Below are 17,011 nucleotides of genomic sequence, written 5' to 3'. Positions count from 1 at the left end.
CTTACCCACCCACTACTCTTTCACCACCCCCGGAAGAACATCGACCAACGGCACCCCCACCAACTACCCCTTCAACAACCCTGGCGGCACCCCTGGCAGAGACCCAGGAGGCCACCGGGGACACCCAGCCGACACCCGCGACACCACAACAGCCACGTCGGTCGCAGAGGACTACCAAGCCCCCGAACAGACTAAATCTATAGAAGGGGTGAATGTGATGAAATATTCCATTCATCACTGCCTGTGACTGTGGTTGGTTTCAGGTTCCCCCTTACCATTGTATTGCCTGTGACTGTGGTTGGTTTCAGGTTTCTCCTCACCATTGTATTGTGTATTGGAATGTATGGAATGTGTTGTGTGTAGGGCTCCGCCCATACCTGGCCTCTATGTAAGCCAGCTCAGTCTGGCCTCACAGCCAGTACTGCAGACCTCCGGGGAAGATACCTCTCTCCACTTCTAAGTTAATAAAAGCCTTGTTTTGTTTCGCTAACATCGAGTCTCGGGATTATTGAGGCACATCAGGGGAATGTCATATCCGAGTATCCGAATTGTGCCACATAATTGTGTAGCTCATACTTAAAAACGTGTTGGTTGATGGGACAGGTCCTGTTAGACCCGTAAAGCATGGTAATTGCAGTAGTAGTGACACAGGAGGCACCACTAAAATCACCTCATACTGGATTCGTACTGGTTTTTCCCACGCTCTGTTACCTACAAAACACAATTATTACAGTCACAGTTAAATTCAGTCTTACAATCATATCAAATACATTACAGTTCAACATCTAATCAACAAATCATGGATTTAAAAGATTCTCCAGATCTCTCTTTTGCTCGTATCCATCTTGTGGATAATTCTTACTAATCATGATTTCTCCTTGGCCCTCGATTGTACCAATCCAGATTCCTTGCAACTCTCCACTTCAACTTCAATCCCTCTAACAGGTACATAAGAACATAAGAACATAAGAAATAGGAGCAGGAGTAGGCCAATCGGCCCCTCGAGCCTGCTCCGCCATTCAATAAGATCATGGCTGATCTGATCCTAACCGCCAATCCACTATCACAGAACCATCTCCTGAATCTAACAGAATTAGACACACGAAATAGGAGCAGGATCAGGCTACACGGCCCCTGGGCCCGCTCCGCTACCCACAGGGCCATGACCGATCCGAACCTAGACTCATGTCCAAATTCCTGCCCGCTGCCCGTAACCCTTAATTCCCTTTACTTCTAGGAAACTGTCTATTTCTGTTTTAAATTTATGTAATGATGTAGCTTCCACAGCTCTCTGGGGCAGCATATTCCATGGACCTACCACCCTCTGAGTGAAGTAGTTCCTCCTCATCTCAGTTTTGAAAGAGCAGCCCCTTATTCTAAGACTATGCCCCCTAGTTCTAGTTTCACCCATCATCGGGAACATCTTCCCCGCATCCACCCGATCTGACCCCTTCACAATCTTATATGTTTCAATAAGATTGCCTCTCATTCTTCTGAACTCCAATGAGTAGAGTCCCAATCTACTCAACCTCTCCTCATATGACCACCCCCTCATCCCCGGGATTAACCGCGTGAACCTTCTCTGTACTGACTCGAGAGCAAGTATGTCCTTTCTTAAGTATGGACACCAAAACTGTACGCAGTATTCCAGGTGCGGCCTCACCAATACCTTGTACAACTGAAGCAATACCTCCCTATTTTTATATTCTATCCCCCTAGCAATGAAAGCCAACATTCCATTGGCCTTCTTAATCACTTGTTGCACCTGCATACTAACCTTTTGAGTTTCGTGCACCAGGACCCCCAGATCCCTTTGTACTTCAGTACTTTTCAGTTTCTTGCCATTAAGGTAATAACTTGCTCTACGATTTTTCCTGCCAAAGTGCATAACCTCACACTTTCCAGTATTGTATTCCATCTGCCAAATCTCTGCCCACTTACTTAGCCTGTCGATGTCCCCTTGCAGGTTTTTTATGTCCTCCTCACTCACTACTTTCCCTCCCATCTTAGTATCATCTGCAAACTTTGATATGTTACACTCGGTCCCCTCCTCCAAATCGTTAATATAGATTGTAAAGAGTTGGGGACCCAGCACTGACCCCTGCGGAACACCACTAGTTACTGATTGCCAACCCGAGAATGAACCATTTATCCCAACTCTCTGCCTTCTGTTAGATAGCCAATCATCTATCCATGCCAGAATATTACCCCCAATCCCGTGATTTTTTATCTTAAGCAATAATCTTCTGTGTGGCACCTTGTCAAATGCCTTTTGGAAGTCTAAATACACTACGTCCGCTGGTTCCCCTTTATCCACCCTATACGTTACTTCCTCAAAGTACTCCAGCAAATTTGTCAAACATGACTTCCCCTTCATAAAACCATGCTGACTTTGTCCTATTAAATTATGATTATCCAAATGTCCTGTTACTGTCTCCTTAATAATGGACTCCAAAATTTTACCTACCACAGATGTTAGGCTAACCGGTCTATAGTTTCCAGCCTTCTGTCTACTGCCCTTTTTAAATAAGGGTGTTACATTAGCAGTTTTCCAGTCTTCCGGGACCTTTGCCGAGTCCAGGGAGTTTTGGAAAATGATTACCAATGCATCCACAATCCCTACCGCCACTTCCCTCAAGACCCTAGGATGTAAGCCATCAGGTCCAGGGGATTTATCCGTCTTGAGTCCCATTATTTTACCGAGTACCACTTCCTTTGTGATTTTGATCGTGTTTAGCTCCTCCCCCCCTTTAGCCCCCTGTTTGTCCAGTGTTGGGATATTTTTAGTGTCTTCTACTGTAAAGACTGATGTAAAATATTCATTCAGTGTTTTTGCCATCTCCATATTTCCCACCATTAATTTCCCGGTCTCATCCTCTAAGGGACCAACATTTACTTTAGCCACCCTTTTTCTTTTTATATAACTATAAAAACTCTTACTATCTGTTTTTATATTTTTTGCTAATTTACTTTCATAATCTATCTTCCCTTTCTTGATCAATCTTTTTGTTATTTTTTGCTGTCTTTTAAAGTTTTCCCAATCCTCTACCCTCCCACTAGATTTGGCTACCTTATATGCCCTTGTTTTTAGTCGAATACTATCCTTAATTTCTTTACTTAGCCACGGATGGCTGTCTTTTCTTTTACACCCTTTTCTTCTCAGTGGAATATATTTTTTTTGGAAGTTGTAAAATAACTCCTTGAATGTACACCACTGATCATGTATCGTCTTACCCTTTAATCTATTTTCCCAATCCACTCTATTCAATTCCGCTCTCATACCTTCATAGTCTCCTTTATTCAAGCTTAGCACGCTTGTTTGAGATCCAACCTTCTCACCCTCTAATTGAATATGGAATTCAACCATGTTATGGTCACTCATTCCAAGGGGATCCTTTACTAGGACATTTTTAATTAATCCCGTCTCGTTGCACAGGACCAGATCTAAGGTTGCTTGCCCCCTGGTCAGTTCAGTTACATACTGCTCAAGAAACCCATCCCTAATACACTCAATGAACTCATCCTCAAGGCTGCTCTGCCCAATTTGATTTGTCCAATTAATATGATAGTTGAAATCCCCCATAATTATAGATGTTCCCTTATTACAAGCCTCAACTATTTCCTGATTGATACTCCGTCCAACAGAGTTGCCACTGTTCAGAGGCCTATAGACTACGCCCACTAGTGTTTTTTTCCCCTTATTATTCCTTTCCTCCACCCAAACTGTTTCATTATCCTGATCTTTTGGCCCAATTTCATTTCTCTGTATTACAGTGATTCCTTCCTTTATTAACATAGCCACCCCACCTCCCCTTCCTTCCTGCCTGTCCTTCCTGATCGTTAAATAACCTGGTACCCGTGTGTTTAACTCTATTCTGATTGTTTCATTAATTAGATAGTTTCTCGATGGAGTATGCTTTAAAAGTTGTCTCGCTCTCCTGAGTCACATTAACCATTTCATGTCTTGCTGTTGTCAAGCAACTGCGCATGTCTGAGACCCATTCTTCAGTGCAAACTCACCATACATTCCTGGATGGTAATTACCTCATACGTATTGAATCACAATTGCACACTCATATCAGTATCTCAGTATCGTGCCACACGTGCCATCCGATACAAGCCTTTCTCGGGCTTTCAGGTATCTTATCGAAAGATTGTAGTCGCCTGGAGATCTTTGTTCATCTTCCTCTGCATGGTCCCGATGTCTTGGGTAGTGGACAGACTATCAAATTCAATTTTCTTAAAAGTTCATTCAAGGCAGGGACACAAATGTCTCCAAGAGAAAGCTATCAATTTACTATTCTTAACTACATTTCCTGACTTTCACTAGAAAATTTTGAAAATTCCCGTTCAGTAGTGTAATTCTCCTGTTTCAATCTTACACTCTCAATCACTTTCCTTTAATTACCATTCATATCTCATTCATGAGTCCTGGAAAAACTTTACTGTCCAGTACAATATTTAAGATAGAAAACATAGATCAAACGTTCTCACTTGATCCAAGTTATTAACACTTTTTATTATTAGTATTTTTAGAGGATCTTTTATTTTCCCAAAAGTAACCAAATATATAGTGCCCGAGTCCATTTTGTCATTTCAAAATTATCCCAAAATCCAAATAGCAGTACAGTTGAACTGACAGGTTTTGTCAATGTTCAATTTCATCTCTATCAATTTATCTTCCATTTCCAATTTCAGAAACAAGTGATTCTCAGGCTAGGTAGCTTACACAGTGTTTTTAACATTAGAGACAGAAGTGCTGCAATTAGTTTACAAGGTAACTTCCATATAACAAAAGCACATTGGCAACTGTAACTTTAAGGCAGAAGCTTATCTTTTGTAAAACTATGAACAGACAAACAAAACAAAATAGCACATTCTTGCAGAAAACAGTAAATTACGTCATATTTTCTTATCAAATCAAACTGCTTTAGAAGATTTCACCATAGCAACCGCGACTCCAAGGTTAAATCTTAGACTGAAACTTAGGGCTAGAAGTTGGGTTGCTAGCGTCTCCGAATAACGCCTAAAGAGGCCAAAAAATGGGGCGCTAGCCAATTTCCGGGTGGGCGCAGGGAGCCTAGCGCCTCGCCCCATATTGAGCATGGTTTTAGCGCCGGTGCTAACTCTTAGTGCCCGCTCATGGGCGCAGGCAGATTATGACGTCATTTGAGTGTGCAACGCCTTTTGGGCGCCCCCGTCCGCAAATTCATTGGCCCACCCCTCCGTAGCGCCTGGCGCTATTAGTGATAGCTTACCTGGAACCTTACCAAGTCGCACTCGTGCTGCAGGGGCGTTATTTATAGGGGACTGGTGTGGTTTAAATGCGGCAGCCATTTCTGCAGCACAACTTCCTCGAGCGCTACAAGGAGTTGCTGAGCTGCACACAGAGCCTTTTGACCACTGGGTCCATGCTGGCAGAGGAACTTCGCCATTCGGACCATTGCCTTACTGCTGGTGAGCATTTAGAATGGCAAAACTACCTGCGTGCACTTATTATGGGGGCTGCATTGGACGCAGATGTCCTGCTGCTGCATTATCTGCAAAGGGCACTGAGATGCAGGGAGAGGGGGCCGGCTGTGGCCAGACGGAGGAGGGCCTACAGACGTCGCCACACCAGACCTTACGCTGCCAGGGTTTTCTGCCAGCAGTTTTCCTACATGAACATGTCGGAGGAGCAGTGTGTCCAAAGGCTGCGCTTCAGAAAGGAGGTGGTGACTGAGCTGTGCCACCTGCTTTGGACAGATCTGCAGCCTCAGTTAAGGTGCAGGACATCTCTGTCGGTGGCTGTGAAGATGACTGTTGCCCTGAACTTCTACGCGAGCGGCTCTTTTCAGGCTGCATCTGGCGACATAGCCAGCATCTCCCAGTTTGCGGTGCATTGCTGCATCTGTCAAGTGACTGATGCCCTGTTTAGAAGGAGGCGGCAGTACATCTCCTTCCCAGTGACCCTGGACAAGCAGCGGGAGCGCGCAGAGGGCTTCGCGGCAATCGTGGACTTACCCATGGTGCAGGGTGCCATTGACTGCACGCACGTGGCTTTGCGGGTGCCTGTATTCAATCCGGAGGAGTTCCACAACCGCAAGGGGTTCCATTCCCTCAATGTCCAGCTGGTCTGTGACCACCGACAGCTGATCCTCACAGTGAATGCGCAGTTCCCAGGCAGCAGCTACGACGCCTTCATCCTGCGCCAGACTACTGTTGCAGACCTTTTTGAGGCCCCACCTCAACCAGAAGGCTGGCTTCTCGGGGACAAGGGCTATCCTCTGTGCCCGTGGCTGATGACCCCGCTCCGGATGCCCAGAACCCCTGCTGAAGAGCGCTACAATGTGAGCCATCAGGCCACGCGGAACATTGTCGAACAGACAATCGGCATGCTGAAGCAGCGGTTCCGCTGTCTGGACCATTCCGGTGGAGCACTGCAGTATTCGCCTGAGCGAGTCTCGCACTTCGTGGTTGTTGGCTGCATGCTCCATAACCTTGCTATCCTGCGTACCCAGCCAATGCCACCAGACATTGCTGCCCCAGCGGAGGAGGAGGAGGAGGAGGAGGATGGGAGGGAGGTTCTAACTGGAAGGGCCATGCGTCTGAGGCTGATCACAAATCGATTCTAGGCCACTCTGATGGAATGCTTGCAGCCAATCCAAGAACAGGAATGGAACCGAGCTCATACCCCCAAGCCTGTGAAGGGCAAGATGCATACAAATAGCAGGCATGGCCATTCTTAAGGAATAAAAAAGTGTTTATTTACAAAAACGTGCTCCCTTCCAACATTACTAAACAAAACGAACAGAAATCAAAAGTCACAGACGGACACATTCGTCTCTCCCTCCCGTGAGACAGGTGAAATAAAACATGACAGTAGACAGAGACATTCCCCTGGGCTTGGTTCCAACTGGCCAGACGCTTCAGGGGCACCCTTCAGTTCTTCCCCCCTGATGGGGAGCATGGTCTTTTGGACGTCTGTCCCCTTCCCGCCCTGGAGCTCCTCCTTAAGGGGGCCCCAGTGGCTGCAGCAAGGCTGGGGGAGGCCTGCTGACTGTCCCGGAGCGCAGATGCCCCTGAGGTGCGGCCTGGACAACCTCTGGGCCTAGAGGGCCCGGCTGCTGACTGCTCCACCTGTGCATGGGTGGAGCCAGTCTGTCCTGCAGGTGCTGGCAGCTGCAGTGAAGTGCCAGTGGTGGGAGCAGGAATGCTGTCATCCTGAGAGAGGACAGCACCTCCGTACTCGACCAACACACTGGCACTCCCACGAGGCAGTACCTCAGCATCTGGAGCAATCTGTGGGAGCACAGATTGCTGGTCCGCTGCGGTGCTGTGAGGTCCCCGGGTAATCATGCCTGAGCCATCGAGGGTGGCAGCAGTCACTGGTCACGTGGCCTCCATGTGCCTCTGCAGGAGACCAGTGAGTGACTGCGTGGCAGCACTTAGCCCTTACGTGGCAGGTGCCAGTGCTTCGGCGAAGCCCTGGACAGTCCTTTGCATTGCTTCAGTGAAGCCCTGGACAGTCATTTCCATTGTCCCGCGGAAGCCATGGAGACTCCTCTCCATTGCTTCGGTGAAGCCCTGGACACTTCTTTCCATTGCCCCACTGAAGCCCTGCACAGACCTATCCATCGCTGCGCTGAAGCCCTGGACAGACCTTTCCAAAGCTGACCCGAAGTCCTGCGCACTCCGGGCCTGTGCTGCGCCAATGTCTTGGACAGTGGTCGTCAGTGTCTCGGTGGCTTGAGGCAACCTTGCCACTGCAGCCATGAGCTCAGTGTGCCTCCAGCCAGCCTGAGCGCTCATTTCCCTGAGGGCACGTACATCCTCTGCGCTCTCTGCAGCAGCACTGGCGGCCTGACTCGCCCTCCGGGGAGACGGCCCCCAAGCTTCCCTTCTCCCCCTGCATTGCTGCAGGCCGCTGGGGCCCGCTACTGGCTCCTCGTCCATGGTGTCCCCCCCGCTCCCCTCCCGGGATGGTGTGCCCCCAGTCCGCCACTGCGCTGGCTCGCCTGCGGCTTCATCTGGTGTTTCGGCTTCATCCTGGTCGCCGCCTCCAGAGTCACCCATAGTGGCAGCTTCAGGGCCCGACTCCTCCCCGGACGAGTCAGCAGCTGAAAGCAGGGAGGTACAGGAGTGGCATTAACGTGAGGACAGGGTGGCAGCGAGGGAGGCATGGAGGTGCAGGAGTGGCATTAACGTGAGGACAGGGTGGCAGTGAGGGAGGCATGGAGGTGCAGGAGTGGCATTAACGTGAGGACAGGGTGGCAGCGAGGGAGGCATGGAGTTGCAGTAGTGGCATTACCGTGAGGACAGGGTGGCAGTGAGGAAGGCATGGAGGTGCAGGAGTGGCATTAACGTGAGGACAGGGTGGCAGCGAGGGAGGAATGAGTGCTGCAATATACTGCAGTGGATCCACAGTCAGAGATCATGCTGCTGGGGGGAACAGTTGGGAGGAGAGAGATCCAAAAGGCGATAGCCTTACCATCGTAGGCCACTATGGGGTCGGCAGCTCCAGAGGCGGCAGGACCAGTCAGCCGGGTCCCCATGATATGTTGGACCCTCTCCTCCAGGTCGGTGAGAGCCTGGATCTGGGCACGTCCTCCGGTGGCCATTTGCTGGCTTCGGTTATGTGCCAGCTTCCCCTGCAACAGAAAGGGTGGAAATTGCTGAAACATCCTGCACTGAGCACACATCAGCTGCCCCCCATGGTTGAATAGCCCTTACATCATGCACTGAGCAGCATGTGCATGTGTCTTTCCTGAAAGGGCCAGGGGTGCTGGCTGGCAGATGGCCTTTGGCGGCTCGCCCACCCTCTAGCCAGAAAGTCAGGTACACATGGAGGGATGAACAAGATCGTGGAAAAGGCACTCACCCTGATGACCCGAGTGAGGTCGTTGAACTTCTTCCGGCACTGGACCGCAGTGCGAGGGACCACGCTCCTGGAGCCCACTCTGGTGGCCACGTCCCTCCAGGCCCACCTGTGTTCGGCATGTGGTGCCCTCCTGCCATCCTGGGGATATAGCGTTTCACGCCAGCGCGCCACAGCGCCAACCAAAGCCTCCAGGGCCCCCTCATCAAAGCGTACAGCCCTCTGCCTGACCCTTTGCATCTTTGCAGAGCCTGGAGTGCCTCTGTTTAGCCTCCACCGAATTTAAGGTGTGCCAGGAAGTGTTGTGTCTTGTGATTCCAATTGACCCGCCCCTTTAAGTGCTGTCCGGCGCCAGTGTGTCTCGGGGTCAGTGATTATTGACAGCACCTGCACTGTGCCCCACCGCGGCGAAATTGGGTTGCGCCTCCGAATTAGCGCCAAGAGTAGCGTGCAGTGCCTGATTTAGCGCCGCAATCACCATCAGGGGCGCAGCGACCCAATACGGCGCCAAGTTGCGTCTGGCGCTAAACTTTGTGCTTCGCCAGGACTAGCGCCCCAAATGGGGCGAGACCGAATTTCTAGCCCTTAATCTTTTGTTAAACAAACTTTTTGTTGCTCTTCTCAGTTTTTACACACCAGCTTAACTTAAATTAGTTCAAAGGTTTTTTTTCCAATTCTTGCGGCACAATTTATTTGCACATTCTTATAACTTCCAAAATCCAAGACTAGACAAAAGTTTTTAAACGCTTTTAACACAGAGAAGTGGGTGGAGCTAAAACAAACATAACAGAATCTTTCTTTTAAAGACAGACTTTCAGACAAAAGAAATACTGTAACTTCTTAAACATTCATAGTCAGGAAAACTTTCACACTTTAACACACACTTTCACACAAACTAAAATTCCAGTATTTTTTAAGGTTCCTTTTACTCAGCAAATCTTGTGTTTTATTTGTCTCAGCACAAATGTTAATAACTTCCATGTCAGTAAAACTTTAAGTTTCTCTTTTTTTCCTTCTTTTTCCATCGGTGTCCCTATCTTCTTTCTCCTTGTTTATCCTTTAGTTTTGCCAATTTTTTTTCTCTAATTTTGTCACCTGCTCCTGTAGATTTTCGTTTTAATTTCCTCGGTCTTTTGAATGACCGTTACTAATTGGTGTATCAATATAACTCCCGCTTTCTTTGTCTTACTTCCCTTTTGTGTCTCCCACCATTCTCGTTGGTACACTGGTACCTTAGACGGATCCCATCCATCCTTTTTCATCTTATCTATCAAACCCTTCCGGTCTTCTGCATAGAGCCTGGTAAGGGACCCAGGGGGTCCCCATTCCATCTCTTTCCCCGACGCCATATCCAGTCCTACGTCAGTCTTACCTACTCTGCTGCGTTTCTCTGTGCGGGTTTGCCGTGATCCTGTCTTTATTCGTGGTACGTCCGTGACTTGGGATTTCTCCCCTCCGTCTTACCTCCAGTAACACCCCCGGTGGTCGTAAAAGACTTTTTAAGCGGTTAATTAATCACAATTAAGCACGCATATATTCATTGACTTCACGATCCCAGGGTACTTTGGAGTCTCTCGGCCTACTTGATCCTGGCCATCACGTGGGGCCCAATCACCCTCTTAATTCCAGCTCAGGCTAGGGTCGATGAGATAGGCACCCTCCTTGTCCTTGTCGATCAGTCAATCACTCATTCCTTCATGACCTCTATCGCTACACAGTGTTCCCTTAGCTCATGCAATCCACACTCACACAACTGTGTTCTCTCACCTCTTACAGACTTTCACTTGATTCATGATGCTACGGCACTGTCCCTCTGCCTTCCCAGATGACTCAATTTCTGGACGGTCAAAATTTGACTTCTTGTCCGGGTTCACTGGTACGGGCAGTCTTTCAGTTCCATAGCACCCTGCTCGCCGCGCCAATTTGTTGGTGAAAAATAAATTCACTCGAGTCTGTCTTGAAGTAAAAGTGATAGTACACAGTTTATTAACAGAACATTCTGGGAGAAGGTCATAGACCCCGCGGTCTACATAAGAACATAAGAAATAGGAGCAGGAGTAGGCCAATCGGCCCCTCGAGCCTGCTCCGCCATTCAATAAGATCATGGCTGATCTGATCCTAACCGCCAATCTACTATCACAAAACCATCTCCTGAATCTAACAGAATTAGACACATGAACTAGGAGCAGGATCAGGCTTCTCATTCTCTCTTGGTTGGTCCAGCTTTTTATTCCATTTTCATCCAATCACATTGTATTACAATAATCACCTGATCACATATGGCTTATTTATTCTTTTCAGTATTAGTAAAGGTTAGTTACATCTCACTATGCCTTTGGTCACAGGTCAAATTCCCATGACCCCTATATTCTGCTGTGTCTACAATTTTTAGCTAAAGCAGCATATTCCTCATCGCTGACTCAGAACACACATTCTGTCTTGTCCCACAACTGCGTCTTATCTTGTTTTTTCGAAGCTTCTCACACTGTCTTTTGTGCAAGACTAGCAAGAGTAGCACTTTTTCAATCTGTACTGTCTTATCTTTGTTTTTCACATAGCACTTTTCCGTCTGTCCTTTCTTTAGTTTTGCCTTTTTACGTAAGTCAATTTTTATTGTGAAATTTCTTATCGCCACCTTGTTTCTTTTAGCTCTCGTTCATTCTCACATGAACCCACTCCTTTGTTCTGATTTTAATTCTGCTGGCACCTACTTAATTAGTGGTTACCTCGGCTGTCTGAATTCTGAGAGGATTAATTTTAACCCCTTCACTATAATGTGGCAGTTTTCGAACGCCTTTTGGAAATCCATGTACACCATGTTAACCACATTGCCCTCATCAACCCTCTCTGTTACCTCATCAAAAGCTCAATCAGAATCAGAGCAGCTGGGCCCGGCGGACGTGCGTCCAGGGCCCCGGCACCAGGAAACCCAGGGTGCAGCCCCTCTCCCATCCGAGCCGCCGCTTCCCGGTTTCTCCAGCTGGTACCACTGAGTCCAACTCGGGACAAAGGACAGGAGCCAGGCTCCCAGAATGGCCCGCGGCCCCGGGGAGCATGCGCGCTCTCAGCGGGGAAATTGGCGCGTTGCATAGAGTGGTTTCTGGGGCATGGGGAATTGTGGGTGCTGCGGCCGCCATTAGTCAGCAGCTGTGGGGAAGAGTTTTATTGCAGGCTGACGGAAGGTAGGTCCCTGGCCGCCTGTGTAGGTCTTTTTGTTGCTTCATTGTTGAGGATGTAACGAGTAAAATAGATAAGGGAGAACCAGTGGATGTTGTGTATTTGGACTTTCAGAAGGCTTTCGATAAGGTCCCACATAAGAGATTAGTGTGTAAAGTTAAGGCACCTGGGATTGGGGGCAAGGTATTGGCTTGGATAGAGAACTGGTTGGCAGACAGGAAGCAAAGAGTTGGAATAAACGGGTCTTTTTCCGAGTGGCAGGCAGTGACTAGTGGGGTACCGCAGGGATCAGTCCTTGGACCGCAGCTATTTTCACAATATATATTAATGATCTAGACAATGGAACTAGATGTAATATCTCCAAATTTGCAGACGACAGAAAGCTGGGTGGGCGTGTGTGCTGTGAGGAGGATGCCAAGAAAGTACAGGATGATTTGGACAGTTTGGGTGATTGGGCAGAAGCATGGCAGATGCAATATAACGTGGATAAATGTGAGGTTATCCACTGTGGTGGCAAAAACAGGAAGGCAGATTATTATTTGAATGGCAATAGATTGGGAGAAGGGGAAGTGCAATGAGACCTGGGTGACCTTGTGCACTAGTCGCTGAAGGTAAGCATGCAGGTGCAGCAGGCGGTTAAGAAGGCAAATGGTATGTTGGCCTTCGTAGCGAGAGGGTTTGAGTACAGGAACAAGGATGTCTTGCTGTAGTTGTACAGGGCCTTGGTGAGACCACATCTTGAGTACTGTGTGCAGTTTTGGTCACCTTATCTGAGGAAGGATGTTCTTGCCGTGGAAGGAGTTCAACGAAGATTCACCAGGCTGATACCTGGGATGGCAGGAATGACATATGAGGAGAGGTTGGGACGATTGGGCTTGTACTCACTGGAGTTTAGAAAAATGAGAGGGGATCTCATTGAAACTTATAAAATTCTGACAGGACTGGACAGACTAGATGCATGAAGGATGTTCCCGATGGTCGGGGAGTCCAGAACCAGGGGTCACAGTCTAAGGTTACGGGGTAAGCCATTTAGGACAGAAATGAGGAGGAATTTCTTCACCCAGAGAGTGGTGAACCTGTGGAATTCTCTACCACAGAAGGCAGTAGAGGCCAATACATTAAATATATTCAAGAAGGAGTTGGATATAATTCTTAAAGTTAAAGGGATCAAGGGGTATGGGGAGAAAGCAAGGACCGGGTACTGAATTTGGATGATCAGCCATGAGGGGCCGAATAGCCTACTCCTGCTCCTATCTTCTATGTTTGTATGTTTCTATGTTTCAGTTTGAGCTGGAGTGGAGATGGTGGAGAAGCTGCTGGGTTTAACCCCCAGTACTTCTGAGCCCAAGAGGACCCAACAATTTCCAATGTGAGACTGTCAAGGGAGGTGGATTCTAGTGGAGATTAGGTTGTTACACAGACACTGTCCGCACAATGTAAAAGAGTATTGTTTTAGGAACAAGTATTTCTGTACAGGCTTTTAATCCAGTTTACATCTACAGATTTGTTTTAATTCATTCTTGGGATGTGGGCGTAGCTAGCAAGAGCAGCAAATACAGGAAACTTTCTGGTATCCGGCACTGACGGGACTGAGCTGGTGCCGGTCAATCAACACTGCCGGAGAAACGAGCACTATAGTTAAAAGATACGGAGCTTCTGAGCTCCGTCTGAAGCAACAAACCCTGTTGCTTAGCAACAGCTTCAAAACAGTTGGCGCAGCTTGCAAGCGTCTCTGTAGCTAAGCAACAGCTTCAGCTAGACGCTTGCAGAGCCACAAATGGAGAAAAAAAGCAGCTAAAAGTAAAAAAAAGTTATCTGAACTGACTCCTGAATTTTGCCGGTGGATAGAGCATTCTGGATATTTAACCTCCGTTTAAACGAAAGTTTCCTGTATTGCCAATCCCCAGTTTCCCGTTGAGAAGGAGGTGGTGAGTCGCCTTCTTGAACTATTGCAGTCCGTGTGGTGAAGGTATTCCCACAATGTTGTTCGGTAAGGAGTTCCAGGATTATGACCCAGCAACGAAGAATATATCTGAGTCAGGATGGTGTGTGACTTGGAGGGGAACTTGGAGGTGATGGTGCTCCCATACAACAGCTGCCCTTGTCCTTCTAGGTGGTGGAGGTCGCGGGTTTGGGAGGTTCTATCAAAGTTCTGGTTGAGTTGCAGATGTATAAAGTTCCTTTCCTTCGCCCCCCCCTCCCCCTCCCCCTCCCACTCCCACCTCTCTCCTCCCATAGAGGCCAGAGTCTTGTGTAGGCCCAGACCAGGTGGCGGATTCCCTTCCCTGAAGGACATCAGTGAACCAGTTGGGTTTTTATGACAATCCGGCAGCTTTCATGGTCACTTTTTTCTTGTGCCAGCCCCACAATTGACCAGATTCACTGAGCTCAATTTCACAACCTGCCTTTGTTTTCTTGTGGGTTGTCTCTCACGCTCCCTGTTTTATATTAATTTTACAGGGCACTGGAAGGGGAGGATTTGCAGACAGGAAACTCAAACCAAGCATCACGTCAAGGTCTGACAGAGTCACTCGACTCATCGGATCTGAATATCATCAGCCTCTGAACATGGAAGCAAAAAGCACCGTTCACAGCGGGGAGAAACCGTACACATGTTCTGTGTGTGGACGAGGCTTCAGCCAACCCTTTGGCCTATCGAGACACAAGCGCATTCACACCGGGGAGAGGCCATTCACCTGCTCTGAGTGTGGGAAGGGATTCACTCAGCCATCCATCCTGCTGATACACCAGCGTGTTCACAGTGGGGAGAGGCCGTTCACCTGCTCTGAGTGTGGGACGGGATTCACTCAGTCATCTGACCTGCTGACACACCAGCGAGTTCACACTGGGGAGAGGCCGTTCACCTGCTCTGAGTGTGGGAAGGGCTTCACTCAGTCATCCCACCTGCTGACACACAAGCGAGTTCACACCGGGGAGAGGCCGTTCACCTGCTCTGAGTGTGGGAAGGGATTCACTCAGTCATCCAACCTGCTGACACACCAGCGTGTTCACACCGGGGAGAGGCCGTTCACTTGCTCTGAGTGTGGGAAGGGATTCACTCAGTCATCCAAACTGCTGATATACCAGCATGTTCACACTGAGGAGAGGCCATTCACCTGCTCTGAGTGTGTGAAGGGATTCACTCAGTCATCTTACCTGCTGAAACACCAGCGTGTTCACACCGGGGAGAGGCCGTTCACCTGCTCTGAGCGTGGGAAGGGATTCACTCGGTCATCCCACCTCACTGATCATCAACTTATTCACACTGATGAGAGACCTATTAAATGTTCTGACTGTGAGAAGAATTTTAAAAGCGAAAGGAAGCTGATACAACACGAATGCACTCACACTGGGGAGAGGCCGTTCACCTGCTCCATGTGTGGGAAGGGTTTCACTCGCTCATCCCACCTGCTGACACATCAGCGAGTCCACAAGTGACTGCAGGGGGTGGATTCTGTTGCTGCTGTTAATCACATCCAGGACTGAACCATGTTCATTCTGACAGTTGGGGATTGTTTCTGTTGATGTTAATAACTCCGGGAACTGGGCTGGAGTTTAATATTCTGAATATATGTCAAATAAATCAAATTTGTTTTAAACACATTGTTGTAGATTTTTGTCTTTCCCACCCGAGTGTTTAGCATCACCTGGCTGGAGCTCAGAAAGGACAATCTCGGGGGGGATCGTTCGGTGGGAACAGAACTCCAGCCTGGACACAGTCCTTCAGGGCCACACTGAGAGGGGCAAACAGCACTTTGGTCTTTCTTGTCTCTCTTCACTGACAGCAAAGTTGCCGTGCGGGTTAATCTTGAGGCGTGTGAGAAATGTGTCCCTGTCGCTCTTTGCCATGGTTCAGAGCTCCTAGGCACGGAACAGAAGGCTCCTTTAGGAATGTACCCCAGTGCTTTTTTTTTAATGGCCTTATTAACCTGTGTTGCTACTCTTAGTGATTTGTGTATCTGTATCCCAGGATCCCTCTGCTCCTCCAGCCCATTTAGACTCTTAGGGAGAAATTCGGTGGCGCCCCCTTTGGGTCGCTAAGGTCACCGGGGCTAATTTTAGCACCCCAAAAAAGTTAACAGCCCTGCGCATTAAATTCTGTGGTAGCGTCCCAGGCAGGAGGCAGGGTGCTACTGGAAGCACTCCCCTCCCTCTTGAGGCGCTACCAGTGAATTTCACGGCGCTTCGTGTAACAGCGCCACACCCGTCGGCACATAGCACCATGTCATAGCAGACCTCCCTCCCTGATTAAAGGGGAGGAGCCTAGCACTGCGCACACTGGGGCCCTGCTGGACCACTGGGGAGTGGGGTGTCGGATCAAGAGGAGCGTCAGGCTGTGCGATCGCGGCCGACACACCGAAGAAGAAAGGGGAAGGGGGCAGGTGCTGGCAGTCAGCCAAAATTAAAAGTTGCTGCCCGACACCTGCCCTTTAAGTGGCGTTACCGCGGCTGCAGAAACGACCCCTGACCCTGTCGGACATATCGTCTGGCGATAGGTATGGGGTCGCAACCCAAGGTTGCAGCCGGGGTGCTGCGCGTGGCGATGACATCATTGCCGGCGGTGCAGTGCTGCGGGAAGCTACCGACTACCTCAGCCACTAACCTCCCGCTGAATATCGCGGGAGGCACAAAGCAACCCAATTTCACCCCTTGTCCAAGTAGTGAGTGGCCCCCTTATTCTTCCCACCAAAACACACCCCCTCACACTGATCTATAGTGAAATTCATTAACACACTGCCTCACACTGATCTATAGTGAAATTCATTAACACACCACCTCACACTGATCTACAGTGAAATTCATTAACACACCGCCTCACACTGATCTATAGTGAAATTCATTAACACACCACCTCACACTGATCTATAGTGAAATTCATTAACACACCACCTCACACTGATCTACAGTGAAATTCATTAACACACCCCCTCACACTGATCTATAGTGAAATTCATTAACACACCCCCTCACACTGAT

General features: G+C 48.6%; 1 protein-coding gene across 1 annotated transcript in view; it reads left to right on the top strand.

Moving 5' to 3' along the window:
- LOC147093410 (uncharacterized) overlaps positions 1-15,582 on the top strand; it is a 97,564-nt gene extending 81,982 nt beyond the window's left edge. Inside the window, exon 3 of the mRNA XM_085974309.1 lies at positions 14,629-15,582. Coding sequence (XP_085830435.1) covers positions 14,629-15,472 — 844 coding nt within the window. The 3' untranslated portion in view covers positions 15,473-15,582. The remainder of the gene's footprint in view (positions 1-14,628) is intronic.
- The last annotated feature ends 1,429 nt before the right edge of the window (positions 15,583-17,011 follow it).

Source organism: Somniosus microcephalus, unplaced genomic scaffold (assembly GCF_052327205.1).
Source record: "Somniosus microcephalus isolate GS21.2 unplaced genomic scaffold, FLI_Smic_1.0 unresolved_chr1, whole genome shotgun sequence".
NCBI lineage: Eukaryota > Metazoa > Chordata > Chondrichthyes > Squaliformes > Somniosidae > Somniosus > Somniosus microcephalus.
The sequence above is the reverse complement of the archived record's forward strand: the minus strand, read 5'-3'. Positions and strand labels throughout refer to the sequence as shown.